This window comes from Aythya fuligula, chromosome Z, assembly GCF_009819795.1.
Source record: "Aythya fuligula isolate bAytFul2 chromosome Z, bAytFul2.pri, whole genome shotgun sequence".
Lineage (NCBI taxonomy): Eukaryota > Metazoa > Chordata > Aves > Anseriformes > Anatidae > Aythya > Aythya fuligula.
In genome coordinates, this window is record NC_045593.1 from 46958516 (window position 1) to 46983614 (window position 25099).

The 25099-nt window shown below is 40.2% G+C and overlaps 1 protein-coding gene across 3 annotated transcripts in view; it reads right to left on the bottom strand.

Moving 5' to 3' along the window:
• The window catches only part of LOC116501013 (contactin-associated protein-like 4), a 217461-nt gene that overhangs the window by 76240 nt on the left and 116122 nt on the right, over nt 1-25099 (bottom strand). For 2 of the 3 annotated variants that reach the window (XM_032206374.1, XM_032206373.1), the window contains exons 4-6: nt 20339-20486; nt 1861-2064; nt 1481-1665 (exon numbers count right to left, since the gene is read on the bottom strand). In XM_032206374.1, coding sequence (XP_032062265.1) covers nt 1481-1665; nt 1861-2064; nt 20339-20486 — 537 coding nt within the window. Of the gene's footprint in view, nt 1-1480; nt 1666-1860; nt 2065-20338; nt 20487-25099 lie in introns of those variants that run through there. The other variant, XM_032206375.1, reaches the window with a different exon arrangement.

Genomic DNA, 25099 nt, shown 5'->3' on the forward strand with positions numbered 1-25099 from the left:
GTTAGTTAGACTGTGCAATTCTTTAATATGATACTGTAGGTTTAACAAAGTTCAGAAATACATTGTAAGATTTGATAAAAAATAAAAATCCATTGCAAGCTAAGAAATGTAAAAATATCAGTATGTCTCAGTAAATCCCCAAGACACTAAATAATTAAAAAATAGTAATAATAATAAAATTAGAAAAGCACCACCACAAAGATGACTTGATCTATTCTCTGGTCAATTTTTTCACTCTTAGACACACTTAGGTACCATAGGATACCAGTAAAGTGAACTTTCGAACTCACTCATTTCAAAGCAATTCCATTTGGCATTCAAAATGATTGTACGAAAGATCAGTTGAAGCTAATTATCTTTTTATTCTGAAATTTCACTTAATGCTTACAATCATTCTATATATAAAGAATGAGCTACATCATGGCATAAACATCATTCAGTTATTAAATTGAGAAATATTGGTAGCAATAAATGCAATTCTAAATACAGCTTTTCATAGTCATTTGGAAATTTTCAGGCTTTTTTCCAGTTTTTGCTTTCCTTTCTACCTTGTACTGAAAGAGAGGAAGAATAAATTCATAATATTGGTAAAATAGATACATTAGCCACTTAGTTGAAATTAACAAGCGTATTTATTTATTTAGTTGTAATCCTCAAAGTATTAGCATTGTGGCTTACACTCAGTAATTTTAAACAAAATTATGACTTCAATCTTGTGAATGATATTCTTGAGAAAGGATACTGCAGATATGGAACAGCATGAAATCTTTTCCTTAACTGCTTAAGACATTGAATAGGGAGAAAAAAAAAGAATACAATTCTGCAGGCTCAAATGATGCTCTATCATCATATCCTCCAGCAAATAGAAGGGAGAAACATAATGCATCCCATCTTCAAATTACAGACTGAAATAGTAGTTTCCTATGGTTTCTCACAGGTGGGAAACTATCACAGCAAATTACATCTACTCTTTTTCATCATTCTACAATTTGCGTAAACTAGATTTCTTTCATAATACATTTGCTGGATTTAACAGGAATTCAGGTTTTATCCCAAGCATCTCTGACACAGGTTTGTTCTGAATTTTGTAATTTTCATCAAGCCAAGAATAATAACTTAGAGCTAGGGTTAATTGCTTTTATTAAAGGGTAATATTTTTAAAGTAAAAATAATAAATAAATTTATTCAAATTATATGTACAAATTGCTTAACACATTTTCAGTGGTACTGAAATAAAATATTTAAGAAAAAAATGAATTCTGAGATGAAAAAGTTGGTCTATTAAAAACTTTCAGTTGCAGGTCCAGCACAATATTAATAATTTAAGAGTGTCTCTCTTTGGTTAATTCCAAAGTAGAAAATCCCTGAAGTCTCAACCATTAAAACTTCCTTAAGCTCTATCCCCTTTGTTTCTTGTTGTTGTTGTTGCATTTCTATAACAAAGTTAATAAATGTAATAAAGGAAAGGTAATTTTCACACCTCATAATCAAGAGCCAAATAATTGAATTCTCCTTTAGCATGAAAATGATGAGTGTGTTTATCCACTGTAAAGTTTACTTGATTGTTAAAGTGCTCAATGAGAACAGAATGCCAATGCTGATCATCCAAAAGACTGCCCAGGGTAATATTAATTTGGGTATTAGAAGAATGAGTTTTATCGTCACCTTGAGAGAAGAAAAATAAGAAATTATTAATTTCATATAAAAATATAAATATTCAAATATATACTGCTAGTTTATCATATACTGCTAGTTTATCATATTTAAATCTGCTTAATGAAATAAAATAAGTTTTAGTAAAATAATATCTAATAACTATATTTTATATATATATTAACTTTATGAGACTGTAGCTGTTACCTAAATTAATAAGAAGGGACAGCTTTCCTTTAAGTAATTCCAGGGTGATGTGGTCTCCATTTTGTCCTTCTCTGTGGAGGAGAATTCCATCACTTTGCATTGTCTTAAACTTCAGAGAAATCACATCTTTCAGTGTACTCATGAGTTTTTGATTAAATGTGTAAATTAGACAACTTTTCCCATCAAAACCAACCACCTCGGACCCTAGAAGTAAAGAAATGAAAGATAATGTATAATGCTATGTCTAAAAGGAACAGTTGTGGATTATTTCAATAAAATATGAAGTCGCACTGATACTGTTAGATTTACCTCTGCCCAGTAGAGTGTAGCTTGTTTCTGCTATTCCTGTTCTTGTCTAAATGTTAAGACTGTTCTAATGATGTCTTTATCACTTAATAATAAAGCAAGGTAAACAGAAGAGATTCTGGCTTGTGTTCCTATGTAATACCACACCACTCAGCTTGGTGTCATCTGCAAACTTGCTGAGGGGGCACTTAATCCTATTGTCTATGTCACTGATGAAGACAGTGAAAAACACTGGTCTCAAGACAGACCCCTTGGGGGACAAAATTCATCAATATCCTCCACCTGGACATAGACCATTGACCACTACCCTCTGGGTGTGGCCATCAAGACAATTCTTATCCACTGCATTGTCCACCCAACAAATCCCTATCTTTCCAATTTAGAGATTAGGATGTTGTATGGGACCATGTCAAAGGCTTTACAAAAGTCCAAGTAGATGACATCAGTTGGTCTTGCCTTGTTGACTGATACAGTTACTTTGTCATAGAAAGCCACCAGATTGGTTAGGCACAATTTGCCCTTGGTGAAGTCATGCTGGTTGTGTCAGATCACCTCCTTGTCCTGTATGCACCTTAACATTACCTCCAGGAGGACCTGTTGCATGATCTTGGCAGGCACAGAGGTGAAGCTCACTGGTCTGTAGTTTGCCAGGTCTTCTGTTCTACCCTTTTTTAATATGGGAGTGATATTTCCCTTTTTCCAGTCACTGGGGACTTTGCCTGACTGCCATGATTTTTAAACTGTGATGGAGAGTGGCTTGGCGACTATGTCAGACAATTCCCTCAGGACCTTGGGGTGCATATCATCAGGGCCCATAGACTTGTAGTTAGTTACTTCAGGAGGTCCTGAACTTGCTCTTTGCTTACAGTGGGGGGGACTCTGCTCCTCCTGCCCCTGCCTAGAGAGGAATTTTGGGGAGTTTGGGGACAAAAGAGATGGAGAAAGTCTGACCAGTTTGAAGACAGAGGCAAGGAAGTTTTAAGTACCTCTGCCTTCTCCTCATCTGTTGTTACCATTTCTCTGTCTTCATTTGTCAGAAGTGATACACTCTCTTTAGTCTTTCTTTTGTGGTCAGTGTACCCGTAGAACCCCTTCTTGTTATTCTTTGCATCTCTCACCAAATTTAGTTCTGTCAGTGCCTTGGCTTTCCTGCTCCCATCCCTACACATCTGAAAAGCATTTCTGTCTCTTCCCTTCTGCCTCAGTCTGACCAGCAGGTCCTTGCTCACCCATGCCAGTTTTCTGCCCTTCCTGATTATAACACAGGGGAATGGAGAGTTATTGTTCTCTAAGGAAAAAAAATCCTTGATGGGTTTTTTAGGATCACATCCAGCTCTGATGTGATCCTAAGGACCATGTCCCATGAAATTTCATCCACTAATTCTTTGAACAGCTGGAAGTTCACTCTTCTGAAGTTCAAGGTGCTGACTTTGCTCTTAGTCAGGCCTATATCCCTCAAGATCAGGCCATTGTCACTGCACCCCAGACTTCCTCCAGTCTTAACCTCTTTAATAAGCTCTTCTGTATTGGTGAGCACCAGGTCCAGTACTGCTTCTCCTCTGGTTGTTTTGTCTAATACCTGGATGAAAAAGTTGTCCTCAGTGGACTCCATGAATCATGGATTGCTTACCACCACATGGTTTTCCTGGTAAACATCTGGCTGGTTGAAACCCCCCAGGAGGATGAGAATCTCTGAGCATGATGCTTCCTGTAGTTGAAGCAAGAAGTCCTTTTCAACAGGCTCCTCCTGATAGGGTGGCCTGTAGTAGACCCCAACCAAAGGATGTCCTTCATTGGTCTGGTCCTTAATTTTCAGCTACAGGCTCTCAATCTGCACTTGGCTGTCTCTCTGAGGGAACTCTTCACAATCTATCCATTTCTTAACATAGAGGGCAACACTTCCTTCACTGTCTGTCTCACTTTTAAAGCTTTTAGCTCTCTGTTTCAACATTCCATGTGTGTGAATCACCCTACCACATTTCTGTGATAGCAATTAGATCATCATTTTCTAAGTGCAATGTCGCTTCCAGCTCCTGCTTGCTTCCCATGCTGCATGCACTGGTGTAGAGGCACTTCAGCTGGGCTAAGGGCCATGTCACCTTTTTAGAGTCCCTCCTAATTCCTGTGGGATGATTCACATGTGTTTCCCTGCCATTTATAAAGTATTGGCATTCAGTGGTTCTCCTACACTTAAAGGTACATCATCTCTCCCCCATCAAATGTACTTTAAAGCCCTGCTAGAGTCTAGCCAGCTTTCTGCCCAAAACACTCTTGCCCCATTTGATTAGGTGTGTCCCATCCTGTAGCAGCATGTCCAGTCTCTCAAAAACACACCTGAGATCATAGAACCCGAAACCTTGATCATGGCACCAGCTATGCAGCCACCCATTCAAGTTATCCATATGCTGCCATCTCTGTGGGTCCCAGTTTCCAGCTGGGAGGATTAAGAAGAACAGTACTTGTGCTCCTGATCCCTTCAGAATTTTTGCAAGGGACATAAAGGCCCTTTTGATGTTTCATAGCCTCTTTCTTAAGGCTCAGTTGTCCCTACTTGAAAAAACAGAAATGGGTGATAGTCCCTCTGGCTTGATCAAGCTTGGTAGCCTCTTTGTGATGTCACAAATACAGGTCTCAGGCAGGCAGAAAACCTCTTCGGAGATACTGTCTGTGTGGCAAATGGGTGCCTTATGCCTCTCAGAGCAGAATCTCCATTTATCAACACACTCAACACTTTTTTTTTATGAAACTGGTTCTTAAAGAAATGGTACATTGGTCTACCTTTTTACAGTTGCACTTTCCTGGGTCTTGACCATTACCATTGTTGTTGACATCCACTCCTTTATTGAGCCCCCGAGAATGGTATCTGTTGTGTAGGGGCACTTCTGGGGCAACAGGGAGATTCTTAACTCTGCTCAAAGCAGAGACAAGGATCCAGCTACTCTTAGCTTGTGAGTCCATCAGTTCTGCTGGCTTCAGGTTGGAAACCATTTTATCCCTCCCTTGAGGGGATTTAAGACAAGGCTGTTGCTCAGCCCCCACCAATGTTGATACCATGTGTTGATTTTGGGACTTTTGCTCTCACGATTTTTATGAATCTCTCCTGATTGACACTACCTATCAAATATAAACGATGCAGACCTCAAATTGACCTTGACCGATTCCATCATCATTCTTAGGCACTCCCCATTAGGTCCATTGGTTTACATATCTCAAATTTGTTTAAGTGTTTTCTAACCTGATCCTCCTCCACTGAGGGTCTCCTGTGCTCTGTACTTTTCTCCTGCACTTTCAAGTACCTTAGATTCCTGAAATCAAGACTTAGCAGCAAATATTCAAGAGGACATTGATTACCTTGGCCTTGTCCATGTCTTTTAGTAGCAGATCCCCTGTTCCCAGTGCTCAGCAGTGGATCCACATTTTCCTTAGTCTTCCTTTTACTGCTGTATACCTGTCGAATCACTTCTTATTGTCTTGCATGTCCTTTAACAGATTCAAATCCAAGTGTGCTTTGGCTTTCCTAACGAAACCCCTGCATGCTTTGACAATGTCTCTGTACTCCTTCTGCATCACCTGACCTTGTTTCCACCTCTTTTACTGTTTCCACCTCTTTTTCCACTGCTTTTATTGTCTGAGTTCATTTAGAAGTTCCTTGCTCATCCATGGTGATCTTTATTTGATTTTCTGTTTGGATGGACCTTTCTTGGGCTTGGAGGAAATGATTCTTTAAAATCAGCCAGGATCTCTCTTCTTTCTGTGACCATCTTCTATGTCACGTTTCCAATTATGTCCCCGAGCATGAAAAAAAATTTGCTCTCCTGAAGGTCAGGACTGTTGTGATGCTGTCTCTCTTCTTCTCTTCTTTCAGGATCTTGAGCATCACAGTCTCATGGTTGTCATAACCAAGGATGTCTTGACTTTTACGTCCCCAATCAGTGTTTGTTTGTCTGTAAGTGTCAGTCCAGAAGAGAATATAATTTAGTCAGCTGCTTGAACACCTGCATTGGGGAATTATTATCATAGAATTCCATAAAAGACTTGGATTGTTAATTCCTTTTTGTGCTTTCCCTCTAAAAGATACCAGTGTGATTGAAGTCCCCAGTTAGAATTAGGTCCTGAGAACCTAAGACTTCTTCCAGTTGTCTGAAGAAGGCCTCATCCATTTCTCCCATAACAGACAGTCTATACCAGACATCCACCACAATGCCAGCATTGTGCTGACGTTTGGTCTACCATCTAATCCAATATTTACTCTGATGTAGCTCATCAACAATACCCAGGAAGAGATTCATTTATCCCTGCTGCTCTCGTAACATAAATGGCAATTGCTCTCCACACTGCCCTGGATGATCCTGTCTAAACAACCTGTATGAATCCATGGCACCACTCCAGTCATGTGAGCTATCTCAACAAGTGTTTATGATCAAAATGAGATTGTAGTACTCAACCATGTGAAGACCTCAGTTCTTTCTCTGTGCTTGCTATGTTGTGTATGTTAGCATGCAGTTACTTCAGGGAGGTGTCCACCTGTGTTGATTTCCCAGGCAAATACATTCCCCATCATGTCATCCTCACAGCAGCAATTCCCTGCTTGTGTGCATGCACTTGAGATGTCCATTCTTGAGCCCTGGTTTGTTGTTTTCAAGGTATGTTTTCCACATCACACTGCAGCCTCTATTTTTCAAGTCTGTGACTTCACTTGATTTTGGGTCATCATCTCCCTCCCTTGTCATTTCTAGTTTAGAGCTCTCAAAAGGTTTGGTACTCTTTTGGAAAATATGCTTTTGCTCTACATGGTAAAGTGGACCTGTCTCTTCTTCCTAGCAGCCCTTGATCCTCAAAGAGTGTCCTAAGGATGTTAAACCTGAAACATTGTTGCTGATACAAACTGCACAATGAGAATCACAGGATCCACTCATTCTTCCTCAAGTACTATTCTCTTAACAGCAGAAACAATTAAATAATATAAAAGAATATCTGTCAAAATCATTACAAATTGAATGAAACACAAAGGAACAGATAACACTATAGAGTATTTGCAGTTCATAAGAAGAAAAATTCAATTGTCCTTGAAAGATACATTTGTGAAGTAAATGAAGGTGTAAAAGACATTTATTTTTCAGCTGGCTGCTTAACTTTTTCCAAGACAATGGAAAACCCCATTTATTTACTAATTTTATTTAAATAAAAGAAAAAAAAAAGAAAAAAAAAAGAGTATAAATATATAAATATATATGCACATACACACACATATAATGTGTTTATTTCTCCAAATTGTCACCATGGAAATGAACTCCATTCAAATTAACTACAGTACTTAAAGTCAGCTATTTATGTTCCATTTTCAAGAACTGTTACCAAAAGAATGCAGCTGTGTTCTGAAGTATATAGCTCCTTGATTTTCCATACATCTTGATAATGTACATCTTATGAAGAATTGATTTATGAAGAGTACAATGAATAAATATTACATTCTACCAAAAAATAAATTCTAGGATGACTATTTTACTCCATTATGTCACTGAATGAATGTAGATAGTAAAAGTATTTATCAATTTCAAATTAAAATAATGGATGTAAGTCTAATAACTTCAATAAAAAGTTCAATAATGTAACTTTGTATATTGTCAAGTATATAAGAAATCAGCTAGATAGGTATATTCTTATGAGGTAATAGTAACAGTAGGGTTTGTTTGTTTGGGAATATACTCTTGCTATAAGTTAATGAGACAAAAGTATAAATGACATTTATCCCTGGTCTCTAAAATCCTGTTCACTGTTCTGCAGCACTAGTTCCGAAGAAGCAAAATCAACTCAGCAAAATTTGGAAAATAACAGAAACAAACTTCCCCACCAGAATGCGTGAATGAAGATTGTGAAAGGACTACAGAGGTTGAGCAAAATTGTTATAAAATTTCTCATATATGCTCTAATTCCACCATCTGTTCATAATGACTAAAAATAAATTGAAAGAGTTGTGAGAGATAAAGCTTGGATCTACTGAAGTGTGTGTTATCAAGACAGAAAGAATGAGCCCAAATACCCAAGGTGTCATAATTTTTTCCTGCTTCATTTTTGCTAACACCTACCAGCTTTGAATAGCCTCTAGATTTGAACATCAATCTCTATGCACTTTCTGTGTTCCACAGAATCACAGAATGGTTAAGGTTGGAAGGAAGCTCTGGAGTTCATCTAGTCCAATGATCCTTCCAAGCAGGGTCACCTGAGAGCACTCTGCTCTCAGGAGTGCTCTGCAGGACTGCATCCTGAGTTTTGAATATCTCCAGAGTGGAAGACCACAGCCTCTCTGGGCAACCTGTTCCAGTGCTTGGATATCCTCACAGAAAGAAATGTTTTCTCACAGGGTATAAATAAGGAAAATATAAATATAAATATATATATACATAAAAGGTTGAATAACTTTATGAATTTTTTTTTTTTTTTTTTTTTTTTTTTTTCCCCCCACAGTTTTTCCCATATGTCTTAATCAAATCAATAATATCAAAATTCTTAGTAAACTGTGAAAATATCTTTGGAAACTATGAAATGCCTTTGAGAAGCTGGAAGTCCTGGGAGCCTACTCATACATCAGATGATCAGATGTTTTAGTGGTCTTGAGCAAAAACTTTAGTTGCATTAGTTTCCTTTGGAATATGCTGATTTGTTTGTTGTTGATCTTTTCACTTAATGCAATAGTTCAGTTAATGCTCTACAGGGTAAGACTCCAAACAATGCAAACTGTCTGTCATTTTTAACTGTTTCTAGGTATCCTTATTTCTGACCAACTATAGTAAAAAAAAAAAAAAAAAAAGAAAAAAAAAAAAGAGAGAGAGAGAGAAATCTGATCACTGGCCCTTGGCAGTTTGGGAAAGCAGACGTGAGAAGGTACATGAGGCTCAAAAAAGTTAGGTAAATCAAGACATAAATATTGCTTTAATCAAATCCTTGAGGAAATAAATAAATAAACATATAAATGAATAAATAAGTGATATGTTAAAATTATTCATAATAATTTAAACTATGTAATCATAATAATTTATAAATTATTTAAATTATTATATAAATCATATATAAGCATTCCAGAAGTTGGACTCAATGATCATTGTAACGATCCTTCCAACCTGGAATATTCTACAATCCTACGATTCTCTATGTAACTATATATAGAATATAATCTTAAATATACACAAACATTTAAACTAAACTATTGTGCAAACCATTATCTTGCTCATTTAATACAGTGAGGACTCTTGCAGATTGAGTACACCCTCAGCAAATTTACAGATGACACCAAGCTGAGTGGTGTGATTGATACAATAGAAAGAAGGGATGGCATCCAAAGGGGCCTGGACAAGCTTGAGAAGTGGGCCCTCATGAACTGTATGAGGTTCAACAAGTCCAAGTTGTACTGGGTCTGGCTGGAATGTTAGCTTTCCCGGCAGCAGCCCATACAGTGCCGTACTCTGTACTTGTAGCTGGAACAGCAGTGTTATCACACCAGTGTTGTGTCTACCGCTGAGCAGCAGTGGCACAGCATTGGGCCTTTCTCTAACCCTCCTAGGGGGTGGGCAAAAAAGTGAGGAGAGAAACATCACTAGGGCAGCTGACCTAAACCAATCAAAGGGATATTCCAAACCATGTGATGTCACACTCAGCAATAAAAGGTGGAAACAGGAAGAAGAGGGGAGGGGTGGGCTCTCGTTGAGAAGACGTCGGTCCTCCTCTCGAACACCGGCTGCGTGCGTTGAGGCCTTGCTTCAAGGACGTGGTCAATCATCGCTCATTTGTGGGAAGTAGAGAGTAATTTCTTTCCTCTGCACTTCCATATAGCTTTCATTTATTTTGTTTGTTTGTTTTCCTCCCTTTTTTCCCCTTTCCCTTTTATTTCCCCTTAGTTAAATTGTTTAGTTCATGGTAGTCTTTATTTAATTATTATAATTATTTCCCTTTAATTAAATTATCCTTATCTCAACCCGTGAGTTGTTCTTTGCTTTACTTCTCCCCCTCCTCATCTAAAGGAGGGGGAGTGAGAGAGAGGTTGTGGGGTTTAGCTGCCCAGCACAGTAAAACCACCACAAAGTGCAAGGTGCTGCACCTGGGTTGGGGCAATCCTGGACATGAGTACAGAATGGGAGAAAAAATCATTGAGAGGAGCCCTGAAGAGAAGAACTTGTGGGTTCTGATGGATTAAAAGCTTGACATGAGCCAACAGTGTGCACTTGCAATCCAGAAGGCCAACTAAATCCTGGGCTCCATCAAAAGAGGAGTGGCCAGCAGGTTGAGGCAGATGATTGTCCCCCTTTACTCTGACCTTGTGAGGCCCCACTTGGAGGGGTTACACTACTGCATGTAGGTCTGGGACTTCCAGCACAAGAAGGATGTGGATCTGTTAGAACAGGTCCAGAGGACAGCCATGAAGATGATCTAGGGTCTGGAGTACCTTTCCTATGTAGAAACTCAGAGAGAACTGGGCCTGCTAAGCCCACAGAAGAGAAGGCTCCGAGCTGACCTTGTTGCAGATTTTCAGTACTCAAAAGGGAGTTTATAGAAAAAGATGAAGAAACAAATTTTTGCTAAGGCAGACGATGATCAGACAAGGTTAAACTAAAAGAGGGGAGATTTAAATTAGAGATTAGAAGGAAATTATTCTCTCAGATGGTGGTGAATCTCTGGAACAGGCTGTCCAGATAGGTTGTGGAAGCCCCATCCCTGAAGATGTTCAAGACCAGGCTGGATGAGGTTCTGAGCAACCTGATCTAATGGGTGGCATACCTGCCCATGTCAGGGGGGTTGGAACTATATGATCTATGAGGTCTCTTCCGACCCAAGTCATTCTGTGATTCTATGACCTGGGGATCCTGTTGGACACCAAGTTGAACATGGGCTAGTGGTGTGCCCTTACAGCAGAGAAGGCTCATGGTATTCTGGGCTGTGTTAAACAAAGCACTGTCAACAGATTAAGGGAAGTAATCCTTCCTCTCTCCTCAGGACTGCTGAAGCCACACTGGAGTACTGTGTCCAGTTCAGAGACCTCCAGTACAAGAGAGACATGGAATTCCTGAACAGTGTCCAGTGAAAGTAAAGGAAGATGGTGGGAACTGGAGCCTCTTTCTGGTGAGGAAAGGCTGAGAGAGTGGGGACTGCTTAGTCTGGAGAAGAGAAGGCTCAGGGGTATCTTATCAATATATATGTAAATACTTGAAGGGATGGTGCAAAAGGATGTAGCCAGGCCTTTTTCATTGGTGGCCGGAGAGAGGACAGCTGGCAGTGCTCACAAACTGAAACATAGGAGGTTCCTTCTGAATATCAGGAAACACTTAATTGTTCAAGTGACTGAGCACTGCCACAGGTTGGCCAGAGAGGTTGTGGAGTCTGCCTCCTTGGAAATATTCAAAAGCCATCTACACATGGCCCGGAGCTACTGGCTGTAGGTGGCTATTGGTCTGAGCAGGGGTGTTGGACCAGATGACAACCAGAGGTTCCTTGCAACCTCTATAAATAAAAAAAATCCTCTATAAATAAATTTGTCCTGTATTAAAAATAAATAATGAAATAAACACATGGAAATATATTAATGTTACAATAACGTGTTATATCCTATGAATGTCTATCAAAGATATCACTAATGTGAAGTCAGTAGATAAAGACAGAACATTAGTACTGATGATATGAAGCATGTATTTGCCAGGTATATTACAGAACAGGGAATTTGAGAGCAGTGCCAAAAAATGTCCTGTAAGTATTATTTTACTAAGACAGTAATTACCTCTTTTGAGTATAACACAGTATCATACTGTGGAGTAATGAGATCAACCTCACATCATCTTTGTAGTTTTAGTTTTAGTTGTGCAACTTGCAACAGATAAGACGTAAGGAAGATGTTGCTACATTTTCGCTTCACAAACACACACACACAAATAAATAAAAAATTAAAAAATCTCACACCATTAATACAGACACAATCTTAACCAGCCTGAAGAAAACTTACATATATGTATCAATATCAAATTCTTTATGTAGTTTATTAGAGTAGATAACATATGAAGTAAATATTCTTAATTTAAACTGTTCTTAGAAGCTAAATGAATTGTCTTTTTTTTTTTTTTCTTTTTTCTTTTTTTGTTAGTTAATTAGTTTGTTTTTTTTTGCTTGTTTTCTTACATAATCTTTCTATAGGATAAATCCTGTGGCAAAAAAGTAACGTACAATAAAATACATAAAACCAAACCAAACCAAACCAAAACATAATCTTCCTCTAAAGCAGTTACTGTCACCACAAAATGAATTGTGTAAGTTCTCATTGTGCATATATATACTCATAACAGAGACACTGTCTTCTTTTTATCTTGGAGAATTTTAAGTTTCCTATTTGCACAATGGCAATAAGGACAATAGGGATATCACACAAGAGAGAAATAAAGTATGTTGCAAGATGTGATAGAGAAAATTACAGGAGTAAATGAACACAATGAAAGTCTAGATTCTAGGCAAGTGAGAAACCAAAGCTTCAGATTGGAATTTTTTTGTGAACAAGAGACTGAATAAAGCATAAATGTTGTTGAATGCATAAGGTACAGGACCAGGAAGAAGAAAAGCGGATTATTTGTTATTGATGATCAATGGCAGGAAAGAATGCAGTCCTTCTATCAGAGAAGAAACAGGGGGGGACTCACATGAATGTTCATCTGGAAATGAAAAAGTTCAACCCCATTTATTTTTTTTATTAAAAAATAAAAAGTAATAAATAAATAAATAAATAGATAGATAAATTAGTCTTGGCACCTAAAAATGTGGAGGAAGTTGAATCTTGAATTTGACAGTTTAAGCAGTGTCATTACCTAGTCCAACCTTTAACCTAGTACTAAAGCACACCATTAGACCATGAAACTAACATGAAACTAAGTTCTAAATCTACACATTTCTTGAAGACCGCCAGGGATGGTGACACAACTGCTTCCCTGGGCTGCTTCTTAATGTCACAGAATCACAGAATTTCTAGGTTGGAAGAGACCTCAAGATCATCGAGTCCAACCTCTGACCTAACGCTAGCAGTCCCCAGTAAACCATATGATCCCTAAGCTCTACATCTAAACGTCTTTTGAAGACCTCCAGGGATGGTGACTCTACCACTTCCCTGGGCAGCCTGTTCCAATGCCTCACAACCCTTTCAGTAAAGAAGTTCTTCCTAACATCTAACCTAAAACTCCCCTGGCTCAACTTAAGCCCATTCCCCCTCATCCTGTCACCAGGCACATGGGAGAACAGACCAACCCCCACCTCGCTACAGCCTCCCTTGAGGTACCTATAGAGAGCGATAAGGTCACCCCTGAGCCTCCTCTTCTCCAGGCTGAAGAAGCCCAGCTCCCTCAGCCGCTCCTCAGAGGACTTGTTCTCCAGGCCCCACACCAGCTTCGTCGCCCTTCTCTGGACCCGCTCAAGCACCTCGATGTCCTTCTTGTAGCGAGGGGCCCAAAACTGAACACAGTACTCGAGCTGTGGCCTCACCAGAGCTGAGTACAGGGGGACGATCACCTCCCTAGCCCTGCTGGCCACACTGTTCCTGATACAAGCCAGGATGCCGTTGGCCTTCTTGGCCACCTGAGCACACTGCTGGCTCATATTCAGCCGACTATCCACCATCACTCCCAGGTCCTTCTCTGCCTGGCAGCTCTCCAACCATTCCTCTCCCAGCCTGTAGCTCTGCTTGGGGTTATTGCGCCCCAGGTGGAGGACCCGGCACTTGGCCTTGTTGAACTTCATGCAGTTGACCTCAGCCCATCGGTCCAGCCTATCCAGATCCTCCTGCAGAGCTTTCCTACCCTCAAGCAGATCGACACACGCACCTAACTTGGTGTCATCTACGAACTTACTGAGGGTGCACTCAATGCCCTTGTCCAGATCATCGATGAAGATATTAAAGAGGACTGGCCCCAGCATTGAGCCCTGGGGGACGCCACTAGTGACTGGCCTCCAACTGGACTTGACTCCATTCACCACGACTCTTTGGGACCGTCTATCCAGCCAGTTTCTAACCCAACGAAGCGTGCGCCAGTCCAAGCCAAGAGCAGTCAGTTTCTTGAAGAGAATGCTGTGGGAGACGGTGTCAAAAGCCTTGCTGAAGTCAAAGTAGACCACATCCACAGCCTTTCCCTCATCCACCCAGCGCGTCACTTTGTCATAGAAGGAGATCAGGTTCGTCAAGCAGGATCTGCCTTTCATAAACCCATGCTGACTAGGCCTGATCGCCTGCTTACCCTGCAAGTGCTGTGTGATGACTCTCAGGAGGATCTGCTCCATGAGCTTCCCTGGCACTGAGGTCAAACTGACAGGCCTGTAGTTTCCCGGGTCTGCCCTCCGGCCCTTCTTGTAGATGGGCGTCACATTTGCTAGCCACCAGTCAACTGGGACCTCCCCCAATAACCAGGACTGCTGATAAATGAGGGACAGTGGCTTGGCCAGCTCCTCTGCCAGTTCTCTCAGTACCCTTGGGTGGATACCAGCCGGCACCATCGACTTGTGCACATCCAATTGTCGTAGCAGGTCACCAACCAGTTCTTCATGGATAGTGAGGGCCACATCCTGCTCCCCATCCCCTTCCACCAGCTCAGGGTACTGAGTATCCAGAGAACAACCGGTATTGCTGCTAAAGACTGAGGCAAAGAAGGCATTGAGCACCTCCGCCTTTTCCTCATCTCTTGTAACTAAGTTTCCCCCCGCATCCAGTAAAGGATGGAGATTCTCCTTAGTCCTCCTTTTTGTGTTGATGTATTTATAGAAACGTTTTTTGTTATCTTTAACGGCAGTAGCCAGATTGAGCTCCAGATGAGCTTTGGCCTTCCTAATTTTGTCCCTGCACAGCCTCGCTACATCCTTAAAGTCCTCCCTAGTGGCCTGCCCACTTTTCCAAAGCTTATAAACCCTCTTTTTTCTCCTAAGCTCAAGCCACAATTCTCTGTTGAGCCAGGCTGGTCTTCTTCCCCGCCAGCTCGTCTTTGGGCACGTGGGGACAGACCGTTCCTGCGCCATTAAGATTTCCCTCTTGAAGAGCGCCCAGCTTTCCTGGACCCCTCTGCCCTTCAAAACCGCCTCCCAAGGGACTCCACCAACTAGTGTCCTGAGTAGCTCAAAGTCAGCCCTCCGAAAGTCCAATACAGTGGTTTTACTGGTCCCTTCCTGGCCTCACCAAGAATAGTGAACTCCACCATTTCGTGGTCACTCTGCCTAAGACAGCTCCCGACAATCACATCCTCCACCAGTCCTTCTCTGTTTGTGAAGAGAAGGTCTAGCGGGGCACCACCCCTGGTAGGTTCACTAACCAGCTGCATCAGGAAGCTATCTTCCATGCTCTCCAGAAACCTCCTAGACTGCTTTCTCTGGCCTGTGTTGTGCTTCCAGGATATGTCAAGGAAGTTGAAGTCCCCCATGAGTACAAGAGCTGATGATTTCACAACTTCTTTCAGCTGCCTGTAGAACTCCTCATCCGTCTCCTCATCCTGGTTTGTCGGTCTGTAGCAGACCCCAACCAGGACACTAGCCTTGTTGTCCCTGCCGATCCTAACCCAAAGGGACTCGACCTTGTCATTCCCAGCCTCGAGTTCTACAACATCGAAAGACTCTCTAATATAGAGAGCCACACCACCACCCCTTCTGTGCTGCCCGTCACTTCTGAAGAGCTTATAGCCAGGCATTGCAGCACTCCAGTAATGAGACTGGTCCCACCATGTCTCCGTGATGGCAACCAAGTCGTAGCCTGCCTGCTGCACAATGGCTTCCAGCTCCTCCTGTTTGTTACCCATGCTGCGTGCATTGGTGTAGATGCACTTCAGCTGGGCCATTGCCTTATCCTCCGGCCTTGTCATTGTTCCCCCTGGCACAGCCCCAACAATCCTAGCTTCAGCCCCATCCCCCTTCCTTCCTAGTTTAAAGCCCTCTCAATGAGCCCTGGCAGCTCCTGGCCCAGGATCCTTTTTCCCCTAAAAGATAGGGACCCGTCTGCGGCCATCAGGCCAGGTGCTGAGTAAAGTGCCCCATGATCAAAAAAAACAAGATTTCTGCGTTGGCACCAGCCCCAGAGCCACGTGTTTAACAGGTGGGCTTTCCGTGTCCTACCTGAACCCCTCCCTGCCACCGTAGGGATGGACGAAAACACCACCTGCACTCCCGCTCCATCCACTAACCGACCCAGCCCCCTAAAGTCTCTTTTGATAGCCTTCAGGCTTCTCTCTTCAATGTTGTCACTGTCCGCCTGGACTATCAAAAGAGGATAATCGTCAGAGGGGCGTACCAGGTTGGGAAGCTTCCTGGCAACGTCCTTGACCCTGGCCCCAGGGAGGCAGCAGACTTCCCTACGGGTAGGGTCAGGACAACAAATAGGGCCCTCTGTTCCCCTAAGAATAGAGGCTCCAACAACAATAACCCTCCTGTCTTTCTTGATGGAGGCAGTCCTGAGGTATGGAGTCAACCTCCTCGCCCTAGGCATCCTCCTGGGAACACTTGCTACCTCTTCCTCAGCTACTGGTCTGTCGAGCTCCAGGGCCTCGAACCTGTTGTGTAAGGGCACCTGGGAATGCGGGGCCAGAAGGGGAGGGCGTCGCCTGCGATGTCGAGCAGGGACCTGTTTCCATTCCTCCTGAACTCCCAGATCCCCTCCCTCTGCCCGACGGCTACAGGGCAGGGGGTCCACCCCCATTTGAGGAGTCTCACCTCAGTACCTCCCCTTGAGGCCTTGCAGGGAGTTACTCCACAAGTCTATCTCTCGCTCACACTCCCTGATGGCCCTCAACCTCTCCACCTCCTCCTTGAGCTCTGCCACCATGCAGACCAGGTCATCCACCTGCTCGCACCTCACGCACGCAGTTTCTCTGCGTCCCGCCGATGGCAGCAACAGGCTCAGACACTCCTTGAATCCGGTGACCTGAACTGCGGCATTTTTTAACGGGTAGTCGGTCTGGGTGTGTACCGACTTCCTGGAGAGCGCACCGTGCCTCGTGGAGACCATTATCACCTAGCTAACGGCTGTCGTTAAGGAGGTGTTCGTGTGGGCGGGGTTAGCGCTCTGCCCTGCCTGTGCGAACTGCCTGCGCGAACTGCCGCGAAAGGGTTGTCACACAACCCTTTCAGTATAGAAATTTCTCCTAATCTTCTAAACCTAAGCTTTTCATGGTGCAACTTTAGTCATTTCCCCTATTCTTATCACTTGGAGCTTGGGAGAATCTCCATCTCACTATAACCTCTTTTACGGTAATTCTATATAAGGTCTCCCCTGCGCCTTCTCTTCTTTTAACTTAAAGAAAACAAAACAAACAAACAAACAAACAAACAAACCACCAAAACAAACAAACAAACAAAAAACCAAACAGCTCCCTTATTTGCTCCTCAAAATACTTGTTTTCTAGACCCATCACCATCTTTGTTGCCCTCTTTTGGACATGTTCCAGCAACTCATTGTTCTTCTTGTACTGAGGGACACAAAACTGAACACAGTATTAGAGGTCTGGACTCACCAGCACTGAGTACGGAAGGACAATCACTTCCCCATTCCTGCTGGCCACACTGTTCCTGATACAAGCCAGGATGCTCTTGGCCTTCTTGGCCAACTGAGCACAATCCTGGCTCATATTCAGCCATCTATCAACCAGCATCCCCAGGTTCCTTTACACCAGGTAGCTTTCCAGCCACACTTCCCTAAGCCTATAGCAATGCATGTTTTGTTCATATTTATTTATTTATTTATTTATTTTTGTCCCCAGTGCAGGACCTAGCACTTAGTTTTGTTGAACTTCATACAGTTGGCCTCAGCCCATTGGTCCAGCCTTTCCAGACCTCTCTGCAGAACCTTCCTTCCTTTGAGCAGATTGATGGTCACACCAAATTTAATGTCATCTGCAAATTTACTGAGCGTGCACTCATTCCCCTCCAGATGATTGAATAAAATATTGAAGAGATCTGGCACCAGTACTGAGCCCTAGGGACAGCTCTAGTGACAGACTTTTAACTGGATTTAACTCAATTTACCACAACTCCTTGGGCCACCCAGACAGTTTTTAATCCAACATAGCATATAGCTATCTAAGCCTTAGGCAGCCAACCTCTTTAGAAGAATTCTGTGGAAAGCAATGTCAAAAGCCTTTCCCAAGAACATTGGAAAAAAATCTTGCAATAACAACTGTCTGAGTTCTCTGGGATGCATCCAGCTGGGCCCCACAGACTTATATGCATCCAGATGGAGCAGCAAGTCCCACACAAGTTCAGAGTTGGCTGGGAGTTTATCTTTACCATAGTCATGGTCCTCCAACTGAGATTTCCAGGTGTCTCAGGGACCATCATTGGTGCTGAAGACAGAGACAAAGATGGCATTACATGTCTTTACTTTATCTGTGTTCTTATTTGTGAGGTGACCATCCTCATGAAGTAATGGACCAACATTACTTGGTCCATTACTTTGGCCCTCCCTTTGCAATTAACATATTATAAATAAAATAAATAAATAAATAGATAAATAGATAAATAGATAAATAGATAAAATTAAAGATTAAATACTCTAATTGACCTCTGGCTGCACGAACAGCAGATAGCTCTCCCTGCAAACAGCATCACTGTAGTCCTCCTATGTCACCCAATTATATACGTACAATTTATTTTTCCAACTAAGCTCAATAATAAGATCCATGCACAGCAAAGCCAACCTTCTGCTTCTTCTCCTTGACTTCTGATATTTTGTAATTGTTTGTTATTGTGCTCTTAAGAAGAGGTATTTAAGAAGAGACCAACACTGATGGACACCAATGCCTTCAAATGTAGTTTTTCAGGGGATCTTGCAAACTAGTTCACCAAACAGCTTGAACTCTGCTTTTCCCATATCCAGAGTTGAAGATTTTGTGGCAGTTTTCCTTCTGTTACCAAAGACAAACTCAACTACTTCTTGGTCACTATGGCCAAGATGGCCATCAATTGGCACTTCACCCATGAGACCCTGTCTGTGTACAGGCAGAAGGACACCTTCCCTAGTAATCTCCCTTAGTAGCTGTACCAATAAGTTATCAACAAGATGTTTTAGGAATCTCCTCAACCTGCTTATATCAGCTCTGTGGTACTCCCAGGTCATACCTGGCAAGTTGATTTCCCCCAAAAGGACTGCAGGTGATCTAGACGTAAAGTTCCCTAAAGAATATTTCATTGATGTCATCATCCTGGCCAGGTGGTCTATAGTAGACTCCCACAATGACATGCCTTTATTTGTTTTTCCCTTACCCAGAGGGTCTCAACTGTGCCATCACCAACTGCAAGCTCCATACACTCTAGCCCCTCCATTATATATAGCATCACCACCTCACCTTGCCTGCCCTGCCTATACCTCCTGAAGAACCTATGGCTTTGCACCAGTTTTACTTATACCAATGACGTTGTAGCTCTGGGACTGATTTAAGGCTTTTGCCTTAAACTCTTGCTTGTTTCTCATGATGCATATATTGATGTAGAAGTATTTCAAATATGTTTAATTGTACCCAGCACCCCATGGAGTGGACTAAAAGATTTCACTAGCTTGCAGTCTCTCAGAAAAAATTATAATGTCCAGGAAATCAATATGACAGTAACAGTCAAGCCATTGCCTGTCAAATGCAGAATCAACTATTATTATTATTTTGTTAATGACAGAAAATATATTGTAAATGTACCACTTAAACAAATATCATCTTTGAAGTATCCGTCAACTGTGTAGAATCATCCCTTATTTCTGGTTCAATCTACTTGTACTGTTACTTGTACTGTCTTGTACTCAAGAACAAGATTATGTATGTATACATTTTCAACATTTTCTTTTCAAGTAGAAAGCATGCTATGCTAAAACAAAATTTTATTTATTTATTTATTTATTTTGGTGGTGGTGGTGGTTTTTCTTTGTTGTTTGTTTGTTTATGAATATCATAAAAAGAGTTTTCATTAAATTATTTTTTGAATTACATCTATGTGCCACTCATCCCAACACAGGAGCTGGAAAATAAGCATTACATATTGCTAGATGATGCAGAAACAGTGAATTCTGCACATAAACCTATTAAATTGTTTATATTCAATATTAAAACTAAGCTTAGAATTCTACTTTCAAGTGTAATTTATACAAGAGAATACAAAAATGAATGGATGTTTCTTTTAGTTGATTACGCAAAACACTTACTGTACATGCATCCATATGCTTCTATGCGCATTCCAATTCTGCCATTGGGATTCCAGTCCAACGGCACAAAGCGGAGAAATCTTGCTTTAATGGAATGTTGAAGCTTGTAGTATACAACACTATCGGCATTTGTGTTTCCAGAAAATGCCTAGAAGAAAATTAAAAACAGATCAGTCACATCCATATCAAATACAGAAATATATTTTCTTATTGCTGATCTTTTCATTTTACACCCTCATCTGGTCAAGAACAAAAAATAATAATAATAAAAAAAAAATTGTTAGTGAATTAAATAGGAATAACCATTCAATCAAATTTGATTCTTCTAGATTAAGTCAGCTGTCTATTTAGTGCCAAATCATTAAAAACCTCAGACCTTCTGAAATTTAAGTGAATGAAACGTAATTTCTCAAACCAAACGTTCCTTTCCAAAATGTGTAGAACACCCTGGCATTTCAATGTGTTGTACTACTACCTAATATTCATAAGATGGTAGAGAAAGCTCTTTGCTTTGCTTTTGCCTAAAGGTCACTTAAATTTCATTAAAATCATATATGATGTGGAGTATGCTGAATACAAAAAAGTTCCATTTATAATTGCGGTGATGTGGAAAGGCTCTGGTTTCCAAATAAAGAAGGCAGAGTACTGTGAAAGAATTTAAATTCAGTGTTCTATTGAAAAGGAAAAATATGTTTAAACTTTTTTTTTCCCCCCAATGGAGGAAAAAACAAAACAAAACAAAACAAAAAAGAAAAAGAAAAAGAAAAAAAATATATCAGAGAGAGAGAGAAAAAAAAGCTGAATTTAACATATAAGGTTAATTTTCGTGTTGTTACATTAGGAGACATAAGGTGTTATTGTTTAACTTGACCATCAGCACAGCAACACATTCACCCATCTTCCCCCTAGCAGTGGGATGGGGTAGAGAATTTAAAAAAAAAAAAAAAAAATGTAAACGCTTGTGGGTCTGTGGGTCAAGGTAAAGAGAGTTTAATAGAAACAGAGAAGAAAGAAAATAATAATTATAATAATGATAATAGTAATAATAATGATGTGCAAAACAAGTGATGCACAAGGCAATTGCTCATATCCCACGAAACAATGCCCATCTTAACCCCGAGCACTGGTCTCCCTCCACCCTGGCCAGCCACCTCATATTAATTTTTCAGCATGATATCTTATGGTATGGAATATCCCTTTGGCCAGTCTGGGTCAGCTGTCCTGGTTCTTTCTCTTCCCAGCTCCCTGATGAGCCCCCAACCTCCTCACTGGCAGAATGGTATGAGCAGCTGAAAAGTCCTTTGCTTAGTGTAAGCACTGCTCTGCAACAAGTAAAGTTATCAACATTATTCTCATCCTAAATCCAAAAAACAGCACCATACCAGCTACTAGGAGGAAAATTAACTGCATCCTAACTGAAACCAGGACATAAGAAAATATAAAACGAACATAAAAACAAGGAACTGTAATCATAAAAAATCAGTAGCAACATAAAAACTGTAGTATATTTTTGATTTTGCTGGTTACATTAAGACCTCTCTCCCCTCCCCCTCTCCCCCTTTCTTTTCCCCTCATTGCCTGTTTGTGTTATATGAAATAATTTGTTCACACAATTGGGATTTAAATATTTGATGCATAAAACATAAATAGTTTTCTGAAATGTTTTGATTAACAGAAATAAAAAGATTATACATTTCTGGATAGATGGAAAATGCTGTTGCTCGAGTTATAAGCAACAGAGGTAGTGGCTGCAAAAGTATATAGAAAACAAAAAGTCTACACTTTTAAAGTTCTCTTTACATAGCTTTTTGAAGCATAGAAGAGCTTCATTCTATTTGTTATGTATCCTTCTATACATGAAACTTTTGAATTTCCTTCCCTTGCACTAGTTAAATTTCTGTATAAATTCTAATCTCTGAAAATTCAGTAGAAAAAAAATAATAATAAAGAAATAAAGAAATAAAGGAAAGAAAACAGAAAGCAACTAGTGAATGTGCTCATTACAGATAACCTGTTGAGCTAGTAATAAGCAATGAGAGTTAGTGACTGAATATCTATACCACTTTCAGCTTCATGCTTTGTGATTTAACTATCACAGTGGGTGAATCTGGAAAGACTGAAAAATAAACACCAGAGAACTACTATTCCAGGGTGAGAGCACTCCAGACCTCTTGTTCCTTCAAATCCTTATTTGCAGCCTGTAACAAATGTAGTTGCTAGAGAAAGTGTCAATTAGTTTGTTGACTGAACCAGAACCCAGACCCCAGACAATTAAATACTGGAAGTAAATGAAGTGTTCAATTAAGATCTTTTTTATTATTTTTTTTTCAAGATCATTTTAAGAGAGCAGCCACCTCATTAAAAGTAGTTCTTAAATTTTAGAAAAGGAATGCATATTGCTTTTTTTTTTTTTTTTATGCAGTATGTACTTAACCCATGTGTTATTAATTTAAAAATATATATTTAATTCAATAACAGCCTAAAAGTAATTCACACTAGTCCTTAAATGATTCAAACTGTCCAGTTTATAAATTGATACTTTTAGTTTCCATTTTATAAAGATTTTATCTGAAAAGAGCTAATTCTTAACGTGTATCGATTGAGTATCAAATAAATTTTTATTGCTTGATTTTAAACAATTTAAAGATTAAAATACACGCTTTGAGGTTATTATTATTATTATTATTATTATTGTTATTATTGTTATTATTGTTATTATTGTTATTATTATTATTATAATTTTTTACAATAAAATGAAAGAGGAAGCAATCAGTTTCTCCTTCAGAACTTAAGGAATGCCTGTAGCCTAACAAATAAACTGAAGACTTTTTAGAGGAAATATATACAAAGTATGATAAATACCCGTCTATACAGTACATCAAAATTATAGATTGGTTGGGCTTGAAGAGACATTAAAGATCATACAATTTCATATAATTAACACCCCCTATCCCCAATAGGGAAACTTACCCCTACATCAGGCTGATCCCACCAGGCCTTAACATTTCCAGGCATGGGGCATCCACAGCCCACAGCTTCTCTGGGCCACCTCACCACTGTGAGGCACTGGAAAAATTACTGTATAACAGTCTGATCCAGTAATCATTTAAATACACTAAAATTAGAGCTATGTAATATGCTACCTTCCTCTCATCCCTGCCATCTTCAGATAATTCAGATCACTTCATTCTTGTACCAAATCACTCAAAGGGAACATATCATTAGTTTTAGATTATGTAGGAAGCAGAGTCTTCACAACACACACAGACATCTGATGATTAAAAAAAAATTATGTGACCCTTGGTTAACATGAATGTTACATGTAATAAGCATTGTGTTTGCATAAATATTAATGGGGTTGTAAAGCTAACCCCTCTAACACAACTGCTTACTGATTCTGATTTCCTGCTTTTAGAAACACTATATTTTACTGCTATTGGCATTACATTGGCATGAAAATGTATCATGTTTCTCAGATAAGGTTGTTTTTTAAGACATGGAAGTGCAATACTACAGTGTAAACTTAGATGGTAAAAAGAGCACTCAGCAGTACAGATATGTAAGCAGACAGCTCTTCATGTTCATGCCCTATTTTATTTCATGAAGGGAGAACACCAGGCTGGTGCAATGGCCTTAAATGGGGACCTACCCTCTGTAAGGAATGTTTTAACAATTCATGTCAATAAAGAACACTCCTGTCTGCCTCTGGGTCCTGCACTGGCAATTTAATTCTTGAACCACAGATGCAGTGTGTCCCAGTCTCCCCCTCTAGTCAAATTCTAGTCAATTTATCAAGTCTTCAGAAAATACTCCTCAAATTTATGAACCTGTTTGCTTTTGTTATTCCGAACTTCTATTTCTAACAGTTACAGCTTTTTTTTTGTCTTCTTCGAGATTTATTTAACACTGCTATAGGTGTGACTGTCCCTGTGAATGGCTGGTGAGGAATGTTTTAATTACTCGTGAAGTGTCAATAAGAAAGCTATTTGTGTTTGTATGAAGTCTTTGATGCCTGGGGGTTTCAGAACAACTGATAACAACTAGTGACTGTTATGGGATACTATGCAAGCCTCTGATATCTGGCCAGGTGGCCAAGAGATTAAGAAGAAGAAAAAAAAGAAGCTGAAGGATGGCTAGGAGACAAGACCTTCAGGGGATGCTGTGTAAACTTGACACGGTGCCAAGGAGTACAAAGGGGAAGGACAAGAAAAAAACTTGGGGAGGAAGACTACGAGCCTTCAGCATGAAAGACCCCTAGAGACCCCCAGAGGGACCACCGGAGTCTGATGCGCATGCTCCAGTAGGAGGGACTGGACCCTGGAAGCTAATTATAATAACCTATTTTTTTTAGAAGTAGTAATGAATATGTATTAGTCTAGGAGCATAAAAATCAGCTATCTGATGTAACTGGGGTGCGTCCTGGTGGAGTGGAGACTCCCAGTGCACCCAGCGCTGTTTGCTTACCTCTATTCTTTTAATAAATCCTATTTTTTTATTTAATCCTATTTTGAAGACTGAGCCATTTATAACACCTCTAACCTGTTTTAACCCTCACACCCAGTATCTAACCTGCACCGTCATTATTATTATTATTATTATTTATTATTATTATTATTATTATTATTATTATTATTATTATTATTATTATTATTATTATTATTATACCTCAAGCTATTTTAACCCTGCTTTGAAGGTAGAATTATCTAATTTATTATGCCATCAGAGATCACTTGTGTGCTCCAGGATGTATTAGTAAAGTGA